At 37.3% G+C, this 22,744-nt stretch overlaps 1 protein-coding gene across 6 annotated transcripts; it reads right to left on the bottom strand.

The window, feature by feature from the left end:
- Positions 1 to 1,519: 1,519 nt before the first annotated feature.
- LOC104240971 (protein phosphatase 2C and cyclic nucleotide-binding/kinase domain-containing protein) lies at positions 1,520 to 22,650 on the bottom strand. Of its 6 annotated transcripts, none has more exons than XR_011407598.1 (17): positions 22,446 to 22,650; positions 20,647 to 22,043; positions 16,496 to 16,627; positions 16,173 to 16,403; positions 15,912 to 16,037; positions 14,650 to 14,712; positions 14,395 to 14,477; positions 13,685 to 13,916; positions 13,248 to 13,561; positions 12,997 to 13,084; positions 12,845 to 12,911; positions 12,368 to 12,645; positions 12,219 to 12,284; positions 11,251 to 11,381; positions 7,769 to 7,922; positions 6,950 to 7,404; positions 1,520 to 1,943 (listed from the first exon to the last, which is right to left on the bottom strand). XR_011407598.1 is itself a non-coding variant. In XM_009795878.2 (16 exons), the coding sequence occupies exons 2-16, from the start codon at positions 21,685 to 21,687 to the stop codon at positions 7,159 to 7,161; spliced, it is 3,252 nt and encodes a 1,083-aa protein (XP_009794180.1). In that variant the 5' UTR covers positions 21,688 to 22,043; positions 22,446 to 22,650; the 3' UTR covers positions 6,567 to 7,158. The 6 variants fall into 6 exon arrangements, 1 of the variants encoding a protein (XP_009794180.1); XR_011407601.1 differs by having other exon boundaries at positions 1,520 to 1,937; XR_011407602.1 differs by lacking the exon at positions 22,446 to 22,650 and adding an exon at positions 22,353 to 22,398.
- Positions 22,651 to 22,744: the final 94 nt, after the last annotated feature.

Genomic DNA, 22,744 nt, shown 5'->3' with positions numbered 1-22,744 from the left:
GCTACTGCTGTAATAGACTAGCTTCGTTTGATTGTAATATGATAAATTAGTTATTATATCTGCAAGTGTATTCATTTTGTATGAGATTTGGGATAGTTTGTTCGATCAATTGTTTATTGGTTTATTATGTAATGTTGATTGTTAACAATATTCTGGCCGAATTGGACCTATTGCCCGGCGACAAGTGGTTTATGGGGAGAAATTAAAAAATAGCCAGATTTACAAGTGGTTATTCAAATATAGTCACTGTTTCAAAAGTAATCGAAATTTAACCATTTTTCATTTAAAGATAAATTTGATCAAAAATACTGTTCAAAATCCGAAAAAATAATCCAGTATATTATATTGGAGTTCCAGCATAAGTATACTGGGACTCAAGTATAATATACTGGAGTTCCAGTATAATATACCGGTCCAGCATAATATATTGGAACTTTCCGCGTGTTGGAGTTCCAGCATAATATGCTGGAAGTTCATACACAGGTGCATCGATCTCCAATATATTATGCTGGAGCTTTCCGTGTTGCAGCAAAATAGTGGCTATTTTTTAATGACTTTGTAAACGCTGACTATTTTTGAATGACCAATCCGAAAACTGGCTAGCCTGTGCTATTTTTACTGGTTTATGCATAGGTGTATAGGTTTGGGGCCAATAGGGCTTCGAACGTCTACTTTCGTTTGTAATGAGACCTGCCGCCGGGGTAAAAGGCCAGCCATTGATAGTGCCATGCCCAACGCTATTGGGCTCCCACTTTGAGCCCAGTAGGGGTGGCGATCCAATCTTGATTGTTCACGAGCTCGTTACATCACAACAATTAGGGTCTATTGAATCATTTACTCACAACTCAATTACTTGGGTTGTTTGAATCAAAATAACAATAAGGAATAATTGCTAATATATTTCAGGGATCAATTCGAGTGGGTTTAATCAACTCACTCTTTCAAGTGATTCGCTACTAATTTGGAATTTGAAACGGAGGAGGAACTTCACTGCAGGATTTTGCTAAGGCGTGTGATTTGGTAATTGTTAACTCAAGTTTCCCGAAGGAGGAACACTTGGTTACTTTTCAAACTCCCGGTTGATTCTCTTATCTGTTTTCCCGGTGCAGAATATAGGGCATTTGAATAGAATCCCTGTCGTTGATTACCCAGATGTAAGGGTGTTAAACGGGTGGGTCAGGCCGGGCTGGGTTGGGATTTTTTGTACCCGTACGGGTTATGGTCCAGGCCGGTTACGGGTTGGGGCTTACCGGGTTTAACAGGTTCGGGTTCATCCGGATAAAAATTGAACCGTAAGGGTTACGGGTTGAAGGGCCGGGCCGGGCCTGGTTTAGTATATTTTTTATTTATTTTTTGTATTTTGTATAACTATTGTAAGTTAAAGAATACAAGGAATATGGAAAAAAATTGCACTTATAAATTGCAAGTACTACATTTATTTCATAATTCAAACTTACAAATTGAAAGGTTTACATTTAACAACAAGTAAATTAACCAAAAAAAGGTAAATTCAAAGGTTTTGCATTGCCTTAGTAAGTTCTTCATAATCAATATGAATTGAGTGACCTTCTTTTGAAGTGTTAAATTCGGATGGGTTACCATGTGTTAATATATCTCCAGGTTTCTCGTCTTCTGGGCTATCAACATCTTCACGTCCTTGATTTCTTCGTTCCGATCTAATCCAATCTCTAAAACATACTAAAACTTCCAAAGCATTGCTTCTCAATGAGTGACAGGTGTCTCCAAGTTGTTGTCTTGCTTCGCTAAATACACTCTCTGATGCAACAGTTGAAATTGGCACATTCAGCACATCCCGAGCAATAGCGAAAAGAACAGGAAATTACTTTGCATTCTCATGTCACCATCCCAACGGTGAAAATTCCTTTGTGCGAGTTTCTTTTTGCTTCTGCAAGTAGAATTGAAGTTCACCAATGTTCCTGCTACTGGTTTGAGTGTTAGAAAATGTAGAAAAAATATTAAAACTATCAAGGCATTCTTTATCATCCACAGTAGCAGAAGTGGTACAGTGCATAGTGGGATTAATATTGCATATAGTACGAGCATCATCATCAATTACATTTGCATAATAATTATATAATTGTTATAAATATTCATTTAGCTTGTTCATACAATTATATAAATCTAGGGTTTCAGTTGGTCCAATCTCCATATAAGTATATAAAACATTCATTAATTGGTGACAATCAGACATCTTAATAGAAGGATTTAAAATAGCACCAATTAAGTAAATCGGAGGAATTGGAAAGAAATATTTTTTGAATTTTGCTTGCATTTTTTTCACAACATCTTTATATTTTTCTTTCTTCTTAAATTCAAAGAGTAGAAAAGAAATTTCAGCTATATGTACTAAAGACATAGTAACAGTAGGGTAATATGCTCCAGAAAACTCAACAGTAGCTGTATAAAATTTATGTAAAAATTTAACAACATCATTAATGACCTCCCAAGTAGTAGTTGTTAACATACGATTTGGATCAGTACAATGCGCATTAGCAACTTCAGTTATTGGGAATCTATATTTGTAACAACATTTTAAAAATATATATGTATAATTCCATCTAGTAACAATTTCGTCTGGCATGAATCTGGGTTTAAGGTTATACTAGAACGCTTAGTAGACATATGAGAATTCCAAAATCTTCTTGTAATTGTTCATAATCTATATTATCATTAGGCGATGTTTCGAAAACATGTGTAAATGGGGTACTACTATTACTACCAGATGCTGATGGACTACCTCTTTTTTTTATTTCCCCTACTAGCAACTTTTCTACACGCTCTTTTAGCAGCATTAAACATATTGTAAAAATTAAAGTATAAGCTAAAATTAAATATGCAATTAAAATAGTAAATTAGAGAAAGAGTTGGAGGGAGTGCACCGAATTCGATAATAAATTGAGTACTTGATGACTAATTCCGATTGTTACCACGAACAAACGTCAAACAAGTATTTCAATGTTGAAGTTCAATTGTTCAAACTTCAAAATCCGAATGATAAAACACGATAAATTAAATTCAAGAAAAAAGAGCCAAAGAAAATTAGAAGATGAATTGAAGACTTGAAGACTTGAAGTCTTGAAAATTGGAGAATGAGAAAATGAGAGAAATTGAGATTGAGAAATGAGAGTTGAGTGAAGAAATGAAGCAGCGAGAAGCGGGGGGGGGGGGTATTTATAGTTTTAGAGAAGGTTAATTTTGTAAATTGAAAAAAAGTTAAATTTAAAAAAAGAGGCTATTAATGCAATTAACCCGTTGGGCAACGGATCCCTGCCAGGGGTGACCGTTTCCAACGGTTAGTGGGCCCCAGTGATTTCAAAAAATTTAAAAAAAAACAAAAAAAAAAAGAATTAGTCGTTGTACCGGTCCGGTCCGGGCCGGTTAAACGGGTACACGACAATGTTCACGTGGACCGGGTTTGACCGGTCCGGTTAACCGTTACAAAAAAATAAACAGACCAACCCCCTCTACCCCTCCTACCCAGCCCACCCGGCCCCCTATGTATCGGGCTGGTCCGGTTCCGATTTTAACCGGTCTGGGCCGGTCCGATTACGGGGCAACACGGCCCGTTAGACACCTCTACCCAGATGGGATTGCAACTACGTCATATAAAGAAGAATCCCCGAAAACAGAGGAATCCTCGGCTCTTCTCAACTCTCTTACTAAGGGCTTCTATTCCAATAAGCCTACTTATACGTTCTATCTGAGCCTAGCTTTCAGGTATAGGCTTTCCCGATTGATTGGAAAGATTTTAGACTGTCAGAGAAAAAAAAGTTATCTAACCCTGATATCCTTGGTGCGGAAGCCGGGACTAGGATTGGTTATCTACTACTCAGAAAGTCGGATGGAGGTCTGTACGTGGATTACAAGGTCATCCCGAGTGAAAACCTAACGACCCAGCATAGGCTCATGGTCATGGATTTAGAGATTAGGAGGAAGCGAAGAAAGAGGGTTGTGTATGGTCTTCCTAGGATCAAATGGAGAGCTTTGACTAAGGTCAGGGCCCAGGAGTTGGGGGATAAGCTACAAGCTATGGGGGCATGGAGGAGTAGTGGGGACGCGAGTGGTATATGAACCGCGACTGCGAATTGTATTAGGGAGGCTGCTAGGGAGATATTAGGGGTCTCGAAGGGCCCTTCTGGTGTCCGCAAGGGGGACTGGTGGTGGAACACTGAGGTCCAAGTTAAATTGGAAGCCAAGAAAGTGGCTTATTTGAAGCTTGTGGAAAGCAGGGATGAGGAGGAGAAGAGGACAAATAGGGAGCGGTATAAGGTGGCTAAGAAGGAAGCAAAGTTAGCGGTTACTGCAACCAAGACTGCCGCATTTGAGCGCTTGTATGAAGAACTTGGAGGCAAGGGAGGGGACAAGAAGCTGCACAGGTTAGCCAAGGTGCGAGAGAGGAAGGCCTGTGACCTGGATCAAGTCAAGCGCATCAAGGATGCGTTGACGCGTCACATTCAAGGGGAGGTGTCGTGGTGCATGTTGTTTGCAGATGACATTGTACTGATTGACGAGACGCGTTGTGGTGTTAACGAGAGGCTAGAGGACTGGAGACAGACTTTGGAGACTAAAGGTTTCAAGTTGAGCATGACCAAAATAGAGTACTTGAAGTGCAAGTTCAGTGGCGCGACTCAAGAAGAGGACTTGGGGCGGGATGGATGAAATGGAGGCTCGCTTCCGATGTTCTGTGTGATAAGAATGTGCCATCAAAAGTTAAAGGTAAGTTCTATATAGCAGTGGTCAGACTGACTATGCTGTATGGGGCGGAGTATTGGCCGGCCAAGACATCCCATGTCCAGAAGATGATGGTGGCGGAGATGAAGATGTTGAGGTGGATGTACAGGCAAATCAGGTTAGATAAAATGAGAAATGATGCTGTTCAGGACAAGGTGCGTGTGGCCTTGTAAAGGACAAGATGTGGGAGGCGCTTTAGATGGTTCGGGCATGTGAAGAGAAGATGCACTGAAGCTCCGGTTAGGAGGTGTGAGAGGTTGTCATAGGACGACCAACGAAGAGGTAGAGGCAGGCCGAAGAAGTATTGGGGGGAGGTGATTAAGCAAGATATGGCGTTGCTCCAGCTCACTGAGGACATGACCATGGATAGGAAGGTGTGGAGTTTGAGAATAAAGGTAGAGGGTTAGGTGGTCGAATGTTGTCCTTGTTTGTAGCAATAGCTTTGACACACAACTTGGTGCCTTCAAAAGCAGCCTTTTTTTTTGTTACTACTTGTTGTCTTGTGTTTCGGTTTTCTGAATGCATTACCTTTTGCTAGTTTTGTATTTGCTTTGGTTGTCAGATATGTTTACTTGTTATTGCCCCTCCCCTCCCCTCCCCCTTCCTTAGATGAGGGTCTTCCGGAAACAGTCTCTGCCTTTTTAAAGGCAAGAGTAAGATCTGCGCACACTCTACCTTCCCCAGACCCAACTTGTGGGCTACACTGGATATGTTGTTGTTGAATATCATCAACTTATTAGTTTACAAAAATTATGAGTATAGGTGACTTGAAAATAATTTCGAATAATACACTTCTTTCACAAAATAAATTCATAAATTCCTAGCCTCACAATAACCTCAAATTTAGGAAAACAAATCAAAATGCTAGTGCGCTTCTGTCGCATTTCAAACAAATTAATTTTCATGGCTATATATGTACACGTTCACATAACAATACTTATGATCCATAAATTAAAGGGCAAACTAATCGTTCACACGACTTGACAAATCAATTTTAAAATAATAATAAAAGTCTCACTAATTGTGTACACGTGCGCGTGACATGATTTTTGACACGCAAATAAAACAAGTACGTATACCCGTGACTTGATCTAAGATAATTTCATAATTACAATGATCAAGCAACTAAAAGCAGATAAAACCCAAATAAACACAAAATATCTTAAATTAGTTTAAGTCAAGATTAAGTTAATAAAGCGACTATGCTAGAACCACAAAATTCGAGGAGTGCCTAATACCTTCTCTTCGGTCAACAAAATTTCTTACTTGGTCTTCTACGTTCGCGGACTATATTTGAAGTCAAAACTCCCTTGATTAGAGATTTAATAATTGGTGACTTGGAACACCGAAATGACTCAAATCCAAGTGGCGATTCCTAAAAATAATAAAATTAGTCATTTTTCAAATAATGTCACCTCAATTGGAAAAACTCCTTTCCACCTGAAAAAGGAGGTGTGACAACTATAACTATATGTACATGTAACAGGCTGTTTTGCTAACAATAGAGGAAGATAAGGATGCAAAATAGCTCATAACTACATGTACATCATGTAACAGGCTGTTTTGCTAACAATAGAGGAAGATACGGATGCACAATAGTTCATAACTACATGTACATCATGTAACAGGCTGCTACTTATATAACAGAAGTTAGCTTAGCTAAACGAGATGCCCATTAATCAATTTGTAGTTGGTCCTCGTATCTATACCATAAATGCTGAGAACTCAATAAATTAAAGTGAAATTGTCAATTGCCCATATCATGTTTTTGGTGGCATAAGACAGTGAAATCTGCAATACCAAACAAGGCAGAGGGGAGGAAAACCTCAAATAACTAGAATAGGTTTGAAACAAGGCATTATAGCTCCAAATTTGGAGAATTCTTTACAGAATAAAAAGCTCTTCATTCTATCGAAATGTAAAACCTAAAATCTGATAAGGTGGTGCAACAATGCTAAAAAATGGCTTCTCTCAGCCACTGGCTTTTAAGAGATACATTTTCTTTTTCTTTTCTTTTCTTCTCTTTTTTTGGGGTTTTTTTTTTTTTTGGGGTGGGGGGAGGGGGGGAGAGGAGATGGGAAGACTAGGGTGCGATAAAAAGAAAAGGGCTCTGTTTGATTTACACATAACATATTTACAGAAGCATCGTAAACTTTATAAAAGAACAGAAATTAAAAAAAAAAAAAACATATTATACCTGTAGCATAAGCTTATGATTGTCCAAGAAAAGCAGAAAGATATTTCTCCCTAGGCCGCCACGTGGTTGATGAACAGGATTTAGAAGCGGCACCTTACTCAGTTCATTTGACTGATTCTCCAACAGGACAGTTCTGAAACAATAAGCTGGTCAATTTTGCCGCTAGCAGCATCCTGGAATGTGATGGGCAAAACTTTATTCAAAACGCGCTACCAGTCTTCAAGCCACTCTGGAGTGTTAAGCTCCTCCAAGTCCCGAATAGGGGAATGTAGGGAAGCTATGTTGACATCACCATGATTTTCCAAGCGTTGACTTATACGAGATAGAATCTCTGCAGGAACAGGACTTCGATGATCTGCTACTTCTTTCCAATCAACACCAGAAAACCATGGATGATTTTTCAGAGAGTGAACACCTTGGCTTCCGAGTCTCAGCTTTTCATCAACTTGAAGTAACTGGCACGAAATTTACATCACGATACAAGGAAAAATAACAAGAAATTGGAGAATTTGTATAACAAAAAGATAAAGAACTTATACTTCTCATCTTCTATTTTTTATAACTTTCAATACTTCTTATTTTTCTATTTTTTATTTTGTATAATGCTGGCCTAGTTGAATTTAAATGGGGAACATGGTCAATGAGGATTTATATAGCCGACCCAACTTGTTTGGGACTGAGACGCAGTATTATTGTATATAACTAATACTTCTTGCTGTTGATTTTAAGGAAAGAAAAAGAAGGGATAAGAAAGTAATATATACTATCAGTCATTTTTCTAATTCCAGTCATCATTCAACTCCTTAGACTTGGAGATACCTTGGTAATGAGATCAATAGCTTCTTGGCTGAATGTATGTGGAAGTGTAAACTGTCCTTTAGCAATCCTTGCAAATGTAAGCTCACTCTCTCTCCATGATCCAAATGGCATTTCACCATGTAGCATGAAGTAGATCAATGTTCCCAATGCCCACCTGCCAATTTCAACCAGCAAATATTGGTCAACACCACAATTGGAGAAATAGCTTATGCCATAAAAGAAGCACTCACAACATCTTGAGAAAAATGTATGTAGCTGAAGACTCGAAGAATTATGATGTCTCAACAAAGGGTGCTCGCTAATCAAAGATGTGTGATAAGCCACGTCTCTTTCATACAAGGAGGAAGAAGCAAAGAAATGTAGGAGAAGATAATGATCTGCCTCTTCTCAAATTCCTGGAGCTTTCAGTTATGGAGGATTGAGCAGTTTCTATACAGTTATTAGAAGTTATTTGTTTATGGTTATTAGAAGTTATCTGTATTTATCCTAATTGGTTATGCAGTAGTTAAGGTCCGCCTATTATATAAATAATAGATCTAGTAATGTGTAGGTATTTTTTCAGAATTAAAACTACTTTATTCTGGAAGCTTGTCCTCTCCATATGGACAACTTTATTGGTGTAATTGTATTTAAGATTCTTGCACAAACTATTGCCAAAAATATTAACTTCTTTGTTCTATTTCTTCTATTATCTACTTCTGGTTACTATCAGTTTGGTATCAGAGCAGTAAGATCTGCCATGGTGAACATACGGACCAACGCTTCCCACAGTGAACCCATCATTCCGACTCTTGATTCGATTGCCCAACAATTGACAACTATAGTAGCAAAATTGGAGGCCATAGATGCTTTAGCCGCTAATGTGGTTGATTAAAGGCATAGAACAGTGGCGATTACAGCAAGAAGGGGAAAGCTAACATCATAGCAGAAGAGGGTGAGGTTAACATCAGTTGGCATCGAGAAACTTCCCGGTGTTTGCAGACAAAGATGGAATTTCCAAAGTATGAGGAGGAGATCCTAGAGGCTGGATTCTGAAAGCAGAGAAGTATCTCCAGTACTATCAAAAGCCTGGGGATTGCAAGGTTGATGTGGCTTCGATGTACTTGGGAGGAGATGCATTGGATCTTTTCGTTTGGATCAACAGCGAGCGAACCATTTACTATTGGGACGAATTGGTGAAAGTTATGCAAGAAAATTACGGACCTACTAAGTTTCACAACCCTGACGAACATCTCTGTGATATCCAACAAACTGGAATAGTGCTCGAGTATAGGCAAGAATTTGCAAACGAGATGCGCGTGTGCAAAATTGGCCTGAACACTATTTGCTCGGAGTTTTCCTTAGTGGGCTCAAAGAAGACCTTCGCATGGACATTAGGATTAACAAACATTTGTGTTGAAGGCAATGAGCCTGGCTTTAGAATATGAAGGAAGGCAGTGACCAAATCGGTCATGTAAGGCACCCACTTGGCCTTCGGTATCACGACCTTCTTCAGCTGGGACATCATCTTTAACGGCTCGAGAATCCTTCAATTTTCTGTCATCCCGCCAACCAATTACACGTTCTTTTCAACCACCATCACTTCCAAACACTCGCTCATTGACTCCTAAACAACAGATTTGGCGAGACAAAGGCCTCTTCTATCGTTGTGGAGAAACGTTTAGCCCTGGTCATCGCTGCAAATCTGGGACTTTTGCTCAACTGGAGTTGATGCAAGAAGAGAACGATGCAGAGTGTGGGAGATAATAACTGTCTGGGCATAATTTTCTGAATTTTGCCGTGAGGAGAATTGATCTTTCTAGGAGGGGTGTACTGACAAGCCACGTATCTTCCATACTTATTGAAGGAGGAAGAAGCAAAGAAATATAGGAGAAGATAATGATCTACCTCTTCTCAAATTCCTGGAGCTTTAAGTTAGGGAGGATTGAGCAGTTTTTATACAGTTATTAGAAGATATCTGTTTATGGTTATTAAAAGTTATCTATTTATGGTTATTAAAAATTATCTGTCTTTATCCTAATTGGTTATGCAGTAGTTATGGTCAGCCTATTATATAAATAATACATCCAGTAATGTGTAAGAATCTTTTCAGAATTAAAACTACTTTATTCTGGAGCCTTTTCCTCTCCGACAACTTTATTGGTGTATTTGTCTTTCAGATTCTTGCACAAACTATTGCCAGTAATATAATCTTCTTTGTTCTATTTCTTCTATTATCTACTTCTGGTTACTATCAAAGTGTGTCCAGTGAAACTCAAAGACGCTTCTAAACACATGATAGTCAATGCAAGCTTTATAAGATTATTCTATTCTCTTTTCCTTAGAGGGGAGAGAAACCATTAGAATTTTGATTTGACTCTTTGAGAAGAATGACACGGAGGGCGAGTAGGAGATGCTCAAGTAGCTAGCCTCACAAGTCACTCATTATTGTCTTCCAGTTTACTCAAGTTGCAGAGGCTTCTCCATTAACCAACCTCAGACACTTGTTCATTCAAAGGTTTAAAGAATTACGTTACATTACTTCTATATTACTTCAATGTGCCTCAAGTATACACCTTCATCATTTTGAAGCTATTGGATTTGTTTCCAGAAATTTTCAATATGAAAGAGCAATCTACCTAACTTCATTATCTCATCATTCCCCAAACCTCAAAAACAAAACAAGAGAAGCATTTTCATTGACCAGACAGGGCTGGCTGCAAGTTAGCCTCTACTAGCAATAACGATCCCATTGTGCATGCCTTAAAGGGTACGGCTCGGTGACTCTAAAGCTAAACTCATACCTCATAACCATGAGATCATGGGTGAATTATCCTTTGCCCATTTGATGTATCACACAAAATATATACACATGCATACACAACCACTTGTTATAGGAGTTAAAACAAAATGATAAATTCACGTTTGTAGTCTTATAGTCAGAAGGACGGGACACTTATTCATTTCTAGATACACAACTCCCAGATGATCACCATCCTCTTAAACTAATTGCCAAAGCATGATAATCCATAGACCTCTTTTAATGTTAAGCAATCAGACTAAGTATCTCATGTTATCTCATTTCGTAGTAATTTATGCATCATTAACCTATAGTAATTATTTCAAAACTTCAAGATATTCCATGGTTAACAGGGCTAATATGGCTGCTGAAGCTCATTAATTATGCTTGCATCACTTTATGATAGTCATTGAATCATTGGATAACCAAATATGTTTTAGACATCATGATAGACAGAATATCCCATGCGCCTTTGTATAAGTTCTCTTAAGCATTTGCATAATATTAAGGCAATTCCAAACTCTGCACTATTTGCTCTCAATTGTACTTCTCCGCTGTCAAATTAGGTTTCCATAGAACAGACCCAAGATAACCAGTTCTCCATCTCCATAATTCATAATGCTTTATTTACCAAATTAACTTTTTCAAGAGTCATATGTAGTACTTCCAACAAATTTTGACTGGTGTGGGAGTAGCATTTTACCAGTCAGCAGCAAAGCCATGGCCTTTCCCTTGGACTATTTCTGGAGCTAGAGAATCAGCCATCCCGCATATGGTAAATGTCCTCTCATCCGACTCAGAAGAAATCTTCTTAGCAAATCTGAACTCCACTAGCTACAGAAAATCAATAGAGGAATATCATTATTGGAAAAAGTAATTACCAGCGACATACTCTGGTTGTTTGTTTGACGAACTAGTTATAATATAGGGATCATTATGCGGTTAAGCAGTGAATAATAAAACATGGATTGTTAAGCGCTGAACAATAAAATACAATGATTATTATGGAATTAAAAAAAAGGGGGTATTATCACCTTTAGCCCGCGCCAGAAACTATTTACATTCGGTAGCCGAAAAAGTGTTAAAATTTGTATAACTTTTGTATATAACATGCATAATGTATATATATACAAAAAATATACATTTTTTCGGCTATTATTTTGAGAGTGGCTATACAGTGTCATTTTCCCCAAAAAAATAACATGAATTCTTATGGGGGCATCCTTTTGCTGTTTTGGCTTCCGTAAATAGTATACAGCTGTTACAGCACATCCTTTGTGCTCGACTATCTACAAATTACCTTACCTTTTAAAAAAATACATGGATTCTTATGCAAAGATTGCAATACCAAAGTCAAAATTTAGCTTTATCTTGGTATTGATAATTCAACAAAAATAATTATCCCGAATAGAATAATATATAGATCTCCGTATAAGCTATGCAACTATTAGTTATACATAATTTATACAGGAAAGCAAACACTATATTATGCAAAATTTTATACCGGAACCAAACACCGTATTGATAATACAGATATTTATACTGGAACTAATTTTTCTTATACAGAAAACCATACACGCCCTGATCGCAATAGAATCATTGTCATTTATGGAGGTCCATATAAAAAGAACTCTGAAAGCAATTAGCTACATGAGCAAGAGAAATATTTACCTGTATATGGCCGGTTTGGTCTAACATTAGCACATCAGGAGACACACCTCTATAGAGAATACCATTCTAGAAACAGAAGGCAAAAGGAAAAGAGTTAAATCTTGAAATTACCATGTGCTTATAATAACTAGGACCTCGAGACAACTTACATTGTGCAAGTCTTCCAGGGCAATGACAACGGATGCAGCACAGAAACGTGCTGACTCCTCATCAAGGGGGTTGTGAAGTATTGCTACCACAGAGCAAGCCAGGCATGAGTCCAGAATTATGCCAGCATGAGTTTCATCAGCACAGGTGCATAAAACTTTAGGTACTGAAGCTACTCTGTTCATTTGCTTCAATAGATTCTTCTCTTTTAGTACTTGTGCTTCTTTGCCAAGCATTTTAATTTTCTGCTTTGAAAATCTCTTCAAGCTAAGCAGTTTATCTGCAGAAAGACGAGACAATTTTTAATTCCTTGTACTGAAAACACTCATCAAGAATCTTTGTACGTCCACTTACTGCTTCGAATGGGTATTACTGGTCAGTCACAAAGTAAACCAAGAGAGAAAAAGCCCCCAAAGGAATGGCCACTGGAATTTTCAGCATTTAAAAGAAGCACTACCGAGGGCATAAGAAAAACCAACCTGAGTCTTTCAGGCGCACTAGGCCAATCTCACTGCAGTCCGTTGAATACAAACAAGTCTGCCACTCCTAGACAAATAGCTAATATATTTATACATCTGCCTCATAAAAGTTTTTCAGAAATACGTTAGGAAGAAGTACAAGAATCCCTCACCAAATAGGCAAGCTGCAAATCTGCAAGCATAGAAGTGTCAACGCTCTGGATAGACTCTGAAGAGAGAATTGTTTGATGGCCCTTTGCCCTATATAATTATGTTAGTGGAAAAACTTTTAGTCGTAGATACGAAGAAAAAGTAAAGACTGCAATCGCTTTACATCATACATCTATCAGACCCCAAATGTAAAACATATACGTCTTTTTTCTTTTGCTTCTGTAACTTCAATCTCGCTAGATTTTAGACATACTTGAGATCATCCTGTGAGAGCTTTGCCAAAGAACCCACAACTGAATCAAACTTCTCCTTAGTTAAGATAGCGCATACCACATCACCCACAGCAATGGCACTCAAGGAGGCTATTTGTTCCCCAAGAAGTGTCCATTCCCCAAAATAGCTCCCTTCACTCTTTTCAACTGTTATGCCTTTTTTGTTCTGTGTATCATCCTGCTTTTGGTTTTCACACATGAGGCTTGATGCATTTTCACATTTTACTAAATCCATGTCAAATGTAATTTTTACAACCCCTTTCTGGATAATGTATAGGCCCATAGGTTCCTGATTCTGCAAAAATCCAAAGCATGTGTAAGAGAATGTAGCTAGCACAAGGCAGTTGTCATAAAAATAGTTATCATTTTAAATGGAGCAAAGTGTAAGCAAGGAAGGAAAGAAATTTGAAATAGCTACCTCATTTACTATTGTCTGCCCATCAGAAAAGGGCACTTCTGAAACCAACTCTGCAATATGACTTAGCTGTAAAATTGTCAATCTTGAGAGAAGATCTACAGATCGCAGCAGCTTCAACGAAGACAAATTAGTAAACTCGGACATAAGAATATTTCTAAAATCTTCTCTTTTTAGTTCCCACAAAATTCCATTGGTGACAGCACGAACAGAAGCTTGGAGTGGTTTATTGTACCTATGGTGCAATTGAATTCAACGAAAAACAGAGATAGTCAGAATAGTTCTACAGATGATCCAAAGAGTAGTTGAGATTAATCAACTGTAACTAATAAACTAGTACTACGGTGTTGCAACTTGCAATATTACGATCCACACAAAAAGATATAACTACCAAATAGGTAACTCAGGTTGATAGGACCCAGCACTTCATTTAAAGAAGAGAACGGACATATTGCGTTGCTGCTTCAAATTGTTAGAGAGGATATGGGAAGAACGAACTAGACTAGCATATCAGTGTAAAGCTTCACGATAATATAACTTTCAAGGTACCACATATTCTTCAAGTACCATACGGCTTGTCTTGGAGTAAAAATAGAAGGGGAAAGATAACAGCTCTGCGATTAAAAGCATTAGACCGTATTTCACTTTCCCCTCAAAGAACGATTTCGAATTTGATTGTGACGAATTACAAGGGAAAGAAACATTTATCTTACATCAGAGCCAGCTCTCCAAAGGATGACAGCTTATCAGCCGTGTAGTGCTGAAGAACCCTTGGAACTCCTCCATTCTTCTCATCCTGGCATTTTTAATTCAAAGTTGAAGACTTCAAACTAGATCCAATGAGAATTAATTGGGACAAGCTTCTTTTTATGATAATGATGAATCTGATAATTTCCAGAGAGTAAGTGAACCGCACACAGTTAGTTTGATAACATTGAAACAGAATCAAGTGAAAAAACGACTCCCACCTGTGTCGCTAAGACCTCAAACTCTCCACTCCCAATGACATAGAAAGAGTCACATTCTCCACCCTGCAAAACATTGACCATTTGGTATTACAGAAGGAATTTTTATAATGTCAGAATTTAGTGCTCAAGAAATTGCTGTGTCATGTGGCTGGAAAGTTTGAAGGGAATCTATCAAAACCTCCCTAAGTCCTAAAATATACATACAGATAGGAAAAACAAATCATCACATGTGGCCAGGAAAGAGACCATCATAAGTTGTCTCACTAGCCAGGACATGTTGAAGATAAAGTTCCAATAATCATGGGCCTATCTTTACGTGTAAGCATCATCACTGACATTCTTGTTTTGATATAGTACTCCAGAAACCAAGGCCATTATCAACTCAAATACCAAGAGAATCTACTTTTAATAAATATCTCACTCGATCATGTTAATGAAGAGTTCTTACTCAAATGATCACTCCAACAATAACTACACCTCAATCTCAAACAAGTTGGGGTCGGATTGGGACCAATTAGCGTTTCCTAAAACTAGGAATTCTATAAACCTCAAGTTATCTCCACAAGGATTTGCAATCTCTAACCAAAATGAAAGGACTCTTCTCTAACACTGGACTTAGTGCAAGTGTAAACCTTCATAAGTTTTAAAAGTTAATTACGACTAACCACGATCCTAACAGCTTAATTAATGTGTCCCCGGGGTGTAAACAAAACCATATGAAGGTGGTGAAATGTTTAGGACATGATAATATATGTAAGGTATGGTTTGGGAGTGTTTAGGTGGATAATGGCCAGTGTTACCAAAAGCGAAAAGCGCAAAAAAGCTCTAAGGTCTTATGGGACTTTAAGCACAAAGCGCAAATAAAGGGCGGTTTAATAAAGAAAGGCGCAAATGAAGAAAAACTACAAATATATATGTGTAGTCCAAGACTAATATCTATAAGCATGATTAGCAAATATATGGACAAAGAAATTGAAGAAAATTTACGATAAAGTGAAATATCAATTGCTCAGTACAATTTACTCATGAGTTAATTAATAATTTGAATGAATTTCATCTCATTCATGAATCATGCAAAACTACAAGAGACGAAATTGGCAGTATATAAAGATCATATGTTTTTACCTCAAAAGTCAAATAAAAACAATTGTGGTCCTCTAAAACCAATAATACAGGACAACATACAAAAAAATTGTACTTCATCTTGAAGTTTCCTTATCCATATTACATTACTGGATCAAAGCTCTGGTACAAAGATATACCTGTTTGACTACAACATCTCCAGCTTGTACCTCAACTTTTTGCATACAATCCAATAAAACTTGACACTGAGAATCTGTAAGCTTTCTAAAAAGAAAGTGGTCATGCAAAACCCGGTCAATCTGTGCCTGTCATGCAGAGATGATGAAATTACTTTTTATCCATGAGATTAATAAAACTGATAACAATTGAGGAAGTAGGTGATAAGCTTCTTTGGTTAGAACAGAATATCAAAAGGCAACCGATGAAGAAAGAAGGGTTACTTCTTCTTCCCATGTTTTTCTATGGGCTGGAGAAGGGGGGGCCCACATCTGTCCATTCTTTAAGGAATTCTCAATAGCACGCAATCGTGCCCGTGATATATCTTGCCTGGCACGTTGATTCCTGGAATTCCAGTTCATAACTGATGGAGATTCTGATCCTGATAATTCAACAACCTGAGGCAATGGTGGTCGTAAAACTACATCAGAACTTGTTGATTGACCAACCGCAACCTGACAACAAAATAGATGTAATAAGTGAGTATTTGAATTAAAGTATAAATATTTTAGAAACAGAGAACGTCAGAGCAAAGAAAACATATTACATCAGTCAATCCGTTGACTTGTACAACAATCACGGTAATATCATCTGTGCGAGTTTCATACTGTAGCCAAAGACGGTATGATTCAGCAACAATTGCAGCACAAGCATCACGAGGATCCTTATACTTTGCAACCTACAAGGTCATTCAGTGAATTAGGAATATTAACAGGTAAAAGAAGAAAACAGCGTAGACACCGTGATTGTAGCATGTTGTCATTCCCAACTGATCTTAGGAGACCTGTTGAGGTGGAACACGCACAAATATTACAACAGAGAAACATACATGAGCGCAAACTGGTGTTATACTCCCATGAAAGTTCACTGTAGAGTTTAAATTTTCTTTAAGACCAAACAACAGCAAGAACACTACTCTGTCCAGAAACTTCAATGCAACACAGTATTCGAACAATGATGATTAATATGTGCAAGTGCTTACTAATATTGTCATTTGAGGAGAAAAGGTTATAAAAACTGCATCATATTGCAGGTAGTATGATATTAAAAATCTAAAAGCCTAGAAACTCTAGATCAATAGAACAAGTTGATGGGAGAACAGTCCCTACACATGCTCAGTTTCTCTCAGGAAGAAACTCCTGTCTTCTCATGAATTCTCATCTTCAAGGTTCAGATGAGCTCAGCCAGATCACTTGCAAGTTGATGCAAAAATTGATCCTATAATTGATGACCACAAAGCCCCACACAGTCTCTAATAACAAAGTTAATCAAGATAGGACCTGGACCTTTAGATTGATGGACCACGAATTGGTTTGGTATTAGAAAGTATAGAGACAGGATGCCTCAAAACTCAAAGGCAAAATAAAGCCTGTCGGATCTGGATGATCTTTTTCTCTTAAGAAAATTACCTTAGCATTTTTTGGTTTAAAATTCTCTCAAGGGGATGTTTTCATGCTAGGAGACACGGTGAATGGTAGGGGCAGAGCGCACAACATATTTTTCATCTAGCTTATGGGTTTAAGCGTGCCTGGAGCGAGCCTTGACAACCATGTTAAGTAAGCTTTAAAATGAGCCTTAAATAACACAAATTACATCATCAAGTTTAACTATTCCTCCAAGTCCACATTCTCAATACTAGGAGCCCGTTTGGACATAAGAATTTTTTCACTTTTTTTCGAAAAATTCACTTTTTTCGAAATCATTGTTTGGCCATGAAATTTTCAATTTTCACTTGAAGATAAATTTTGGAATTTTTCGAAAATTTGAAAAACTCAAAAAAACTGTTTTTCAATTTCACTCAGATAACTCACAAAACTTCAAAAACAACCCAAAATTATATTCATGTCCAAACACAACTCTAATTTTCAAATACCATTTTCACTTGAAATTTTTTTTCACCTTTTTCGAAATTTTACAATTCTTATGTCCAAACTCCCACTAGGACCTCCTCTGGTGACTGGTCATTGCCATTGCTGATGAATAATGAATTAACCCATGCAAAAAACAACTATTTTGAAACCCAATGAGATAGAATAGAGCTGATTGGAATTTTTTTTTCTTTAGTTGATAAAATAGGGTAATTTTATTAACGCAAGTACCAAGAAGGTATTGCCAAAATACAGCAACAAAATACAAATGCTCTTAACTCAGCATTCACCTCATGGAGTGTATGAACTCAACAAGGTGATTCATATCTTCTATCCTGGTTTCCTTACTCCATAAGTATAAATTTTGTATATAACTACTGTTAACAAAAGATACTGTTGTTTTTCTCCTTCGAAGCATCTTCCATTTCTTTTTAGCCACATAGTCCACATGACACAAAAAGGAAATCTCCTCCCAATTTCCTGATTGTGAATCTTTTACACTTGAATGAGAATTAAGACATGAATTCTATTACTAACAATTGCCTTGCACAGCCCAAAAAGGGATGGCCTGGCCGAAGAGTTGGAATAACAACCTTGAAAAAGAGGTTCGACTCCTAGCAAAAGCAAAATAATGTGAATAATTCTCATCTATCTAAACTTTGATGGGCAAAGTTACCCAATACCTGTGGTGGTGGGAGGTAGGAAGAGGTATGCGTAAATTGGCTTTGGCACCACCGTTTTGTATATATGAACACACACACACACATTATATGTAATATGTATGTATGTATGTGTGTATATATATATATATATATACACACACATACATATATGCTCGGTACCAAGGTAAACCTTATGGAAAACTGTGCAAGTCTAATTACTCCCTCTGTTTCATATTAGATGAGGTAATTTCCTTTTTAGTATGTTCCAAAACAAATGACACATTTCTAAATTTGGAAATAATTCAACTTTAAACTCTTTCATTTTACCCATTTACCCTTAATGAGAAGCTTTTATAATCACACAAATGTCATGGCCCCACAAACTTTTTACACCTTAAGCTTTTAAAACCACAAGTTTCAAAAGTCTTCTCTTTTTTCTTAAACTCTGTGCAGAGTCAAATTACCTCATTTAATATGAAACGGAGGGAGTATTATTTTGCAATAGGAAAAACTACTACAAATTTATAACTAGCTAATTTTTGACTCATTATATGTTTTAAGGCAATTGTCACCTCATGAGTTGGCTTTTGGGGTTGAATTAGACCTAAAGTCTATTTTCTTTAGAATCTGAAAAAAAATGGTACTACCTTAAGTCCCAAGTCATAAAGGAATCATTTCATGTTAATTGGTCAAAGTCCCCTATCAATTTTGGATCTAGTAGCTAGTGAAAAGAAGTCATCTCACAAAGTAACGGTTTTGAGCTTTTTGGATTTCTTGGGCGGGTTATGAATATTCATCAAAGAAATGAAACTCATCTGCTTCCTGCACACCCAATGTCTCACCAATTGTATCTTCCAAATAATAAGACGGTCAGATAATTGAGTTGCTGAAATTTGAGAGAAAACTCTGGAGTTTATTTCTCGAAAGTCATTTCTTTATCTTGAAGCCATAACTTCAAGTGGTGGAATTTTGCAAATCTTTATCACCTTGGTTGATGGTTGGTGCTTCGTCCTTTAGGCCAAGTTATGGTAGTTGCTGGTTTCTTATCCATTTTTTTACCTTTCTTAAAGATGTCCATTTCTAATATGATTTCATCCATCTTTATATTCAACATACAGAACTTGTTTCCACTTGTTTTGGAGTCACTCCTTGCTTGTTTTGAACGAGTAACTGAGTAAGTAGTTACTTGATAATCAGAGTCTCATCTTTCACTCGTTTTGGAATCACTTTATTTTGTGTTCTACAGCCTAACATACATCTATTCTTGAAATCTAACCATCATCCATTATTTCAACTTAAAAGAACTTAATTGTATCATATATCATTTATTTGCACCAACAAGAAATTACAATATCAACCAGTCAATCAACTACGTCTACATTTTCTTTTTTCCATCCTGGGGAAAGCAGTTCAAGAAGATGTTAACCATAAGTGAAAATCAGTCGTGCTGCTTTTATTCTTCTGGACTGCAAAGAAAATGCACGCAGCATAATCTCAAAATGCTCTATGCTTTTGTTCTCCGCTAGCACCCTAAACTAATCATCAGGATTTGATTGGTTCGCCAAAACACTGATCTTATGTAAAGTTGAAATGCGCACACATGTAAGAGATTCGTTTAACTTTAACATGATATTAGTGGATGTAAAAGACATCAATTAAATAATAGCGGAGTCAGGTGCATGAATAGTGTTGTGGATGATGTAAAAAATTTAGATGCCCCAAAAAGGAAAGATGTCCCATTATAAGGAAAACATAAGAGTACTTTATGGTAAGATATTTGCTTTCGTCAGAAAATAGTTGTCTCCTGTATTATTCCAACATAGATTTGGGAATTGATGTTGTACTAAAGGTTTAAATGAGCTAGCCTTTTGTGGTTAATTAGTAAAAGATAGTTTTGCAAAGCAAAAACTAGAGCTATTTCTTTCATTATTATGGGTGCAAAAACTGATCAATGGCCTTATCGCAGCCTCTCACTAATTTCCAACAGTCTGCACATTTCCTGAATACTAATTAAAGATATGACTACACATGTCAAGCAAAAAGACAAAGTCCTCAAAAGTCCAAAGCACTTTATTTATTACTAGACAACAGAATAATTTTTAGTCCAATGTTGAATAAAGAGAAGCTAAAATATATAGTAAGTAGAAGGAGAAAGAAGAATTTATTACCATATCCACAACGGTTTGGCTTGAAAGAAACTCAAATACCCCATCACTGGCAATCACAAAGAAAGGATGATTTGAGGTGAGCTCCAAAACAACAATTTCAGGATTTGGAACAACACCAATTGTCTCAGCCACAGAATCACCTATACTTCTTGTAAAAGCTGTACCAGGATACATCCCATTTGGCACCCACAACCTTGGAGGATCACCATCATCACCTTCTTCAGTGTCCCAACATTGCACGTCAGGATTCTTCAATCCTTCAATCTGATCCAGTGTAAGAACTCTTGCTCCACAGAGCTTAACCCGCTCAGACTCATCAGGCCTAAATGGTGTTTGGTCGATTGATAAGTCAACAGCCACAATTTCGTTACCCTGTCTCTCAGCTATAACAGCTCTTGAATCACCCGAATTAGCAATGTAAAGTGTCCTACCTCGTACGAGTATAGTTATTGCAGTTGTTCCGCTCATGCTATCATCTATAGCATCAGCGTGCAACTGCGTATTGGTCGTCAAGAATGCCGCATGACATGCCTCTACAGCATCTGAATGAAATTTACTGTTTCTAAGCAAATTCTCACAAAGTTTCTTTTTCACAAACTGCGAGCATTGAGCTCCAAACTCTCCATGGCCATCAAAAACACCAAAGAAATGATCATTTGGGCTTGTTCCAAACGGAGTGTGAATGCAAAAACTGTCTTGATTAGCTTTATCAAGGGCATCGGGATAGTACCCTCTTTGAGATAAAAATGAACATCGTAGTTCATAATTCCCTGACGGAACTTTTACAACCCGGGAACCATCGGGCGGTAAAAATTGTGCAGAGACTCTTGACAGTCTAGTGATACCAATATCATTGTCCCTAGATAGACTTAATTGATTTAGTTGGTCTCTAATTTCTCCCTCTTCCCCATCTGATGAAGAAGCAGGTGAAAACACAGCAATTCCAGCAGCTGCTTTCAAATTTTCAGGTTCTTTAACTTCCACATTTCTTGGTGCACAAATCTCCCCAATGCAAGAAGCTCTTGAATAAACACAACCCATTATTACAAATACCAAACTGAGTCAACCCCACACCTCAAAACTATCAAATGATTCATCACCAGCTCAGGGGCGATTGCACTGTAGAAGCTACGGTTTCGGCTGAACTCAGTTGCTTAGGCTCAGACCCTGTATACGTTTTTAAGAACTACTAAATATTAAATTTCGAACCAGTAACTCAACTGGTCCGTGGGTTCAGCCACATCCCGGATCCACCTCTGCAGCAACTTTTTAACTTTAACCAAACAAAATTTTCAGAAACCCCTTATCCTGAATTCCGCGAAAATTGGCAGCACCTTGTCAAAGCGTAGCTGACAGCCCCTTGAGATTAAAAAATTGCAGGAGCAGTAAAGTTAAATCTGAAAAATAGAGAAAAACACAGTAATAAATATACCAAAATTCAACCTATCCAAAAAGATTATGAAAGAATTGAAAAGAAAAACAAAATTGCAATTGATAAAACTAGAAAATTCAGTAAAATCCAAGGAGAAAATGAGACATTGGTATAAAGTTATCGATCGAGATTACAGAGAAGCATAATTGAGGAGGTAGGGGGAAGGGTAAACAAACTTTTTTTAGAATCAGAGTGATTTGAGTACTTTAATTTGATAGATTAAAATGTAAATACTCCGAAACAACTTGAAAATAATGAATAGCAATTCTCATACTCAAATGTCAAGTAATATGAAGAAAAAAAATCAAATATATTGAGAGAGACATCAGTAATTGAAAGAAGTAGAATGAAGACGAAAATAACATACTTCAGCAAAAATTGAGATTGTATTATAAATGCAATATTCTAACAAAACTGGGTTTCTTCGTTCTGAGTAGATTGACAGTGTGAAGTGACATAAACTTGGTGCCCAATCATATACTAGCAATTTTTAGCTCAGAAAGAGAGAGAGAGAGAGAATGTGTGTTTGTGTGAGAGAGAAAGAGAGAATGTGTGTGGTGTGTGTGTGTGTAGAGAAACGTAAGCAATGCATGTGTGGAAGGGCTTGGCCTGTAACTCTTTTTCTCTCACACGCCACGCGCTTTCTTTAACACGCGCCTCCTTGTG

This window comes from Nicotiana sylvestris, chromosome 5 (genome assembly GCF_000393655.2).
Source record: "Nicotiana sylvestris chromosome 5, ASM39365v2, whole genome shotgun sequence".
Lineage (NCBI taxonomy): Eukaryota > Viridiplantae > Streptophyta > Magnoliopsida > Solanales > Solanaceae > Nicotiana > Nicotiana sylvestris.
This window is presented reverse-complemented; position numbering and strand designations above follow the sequence as displayed.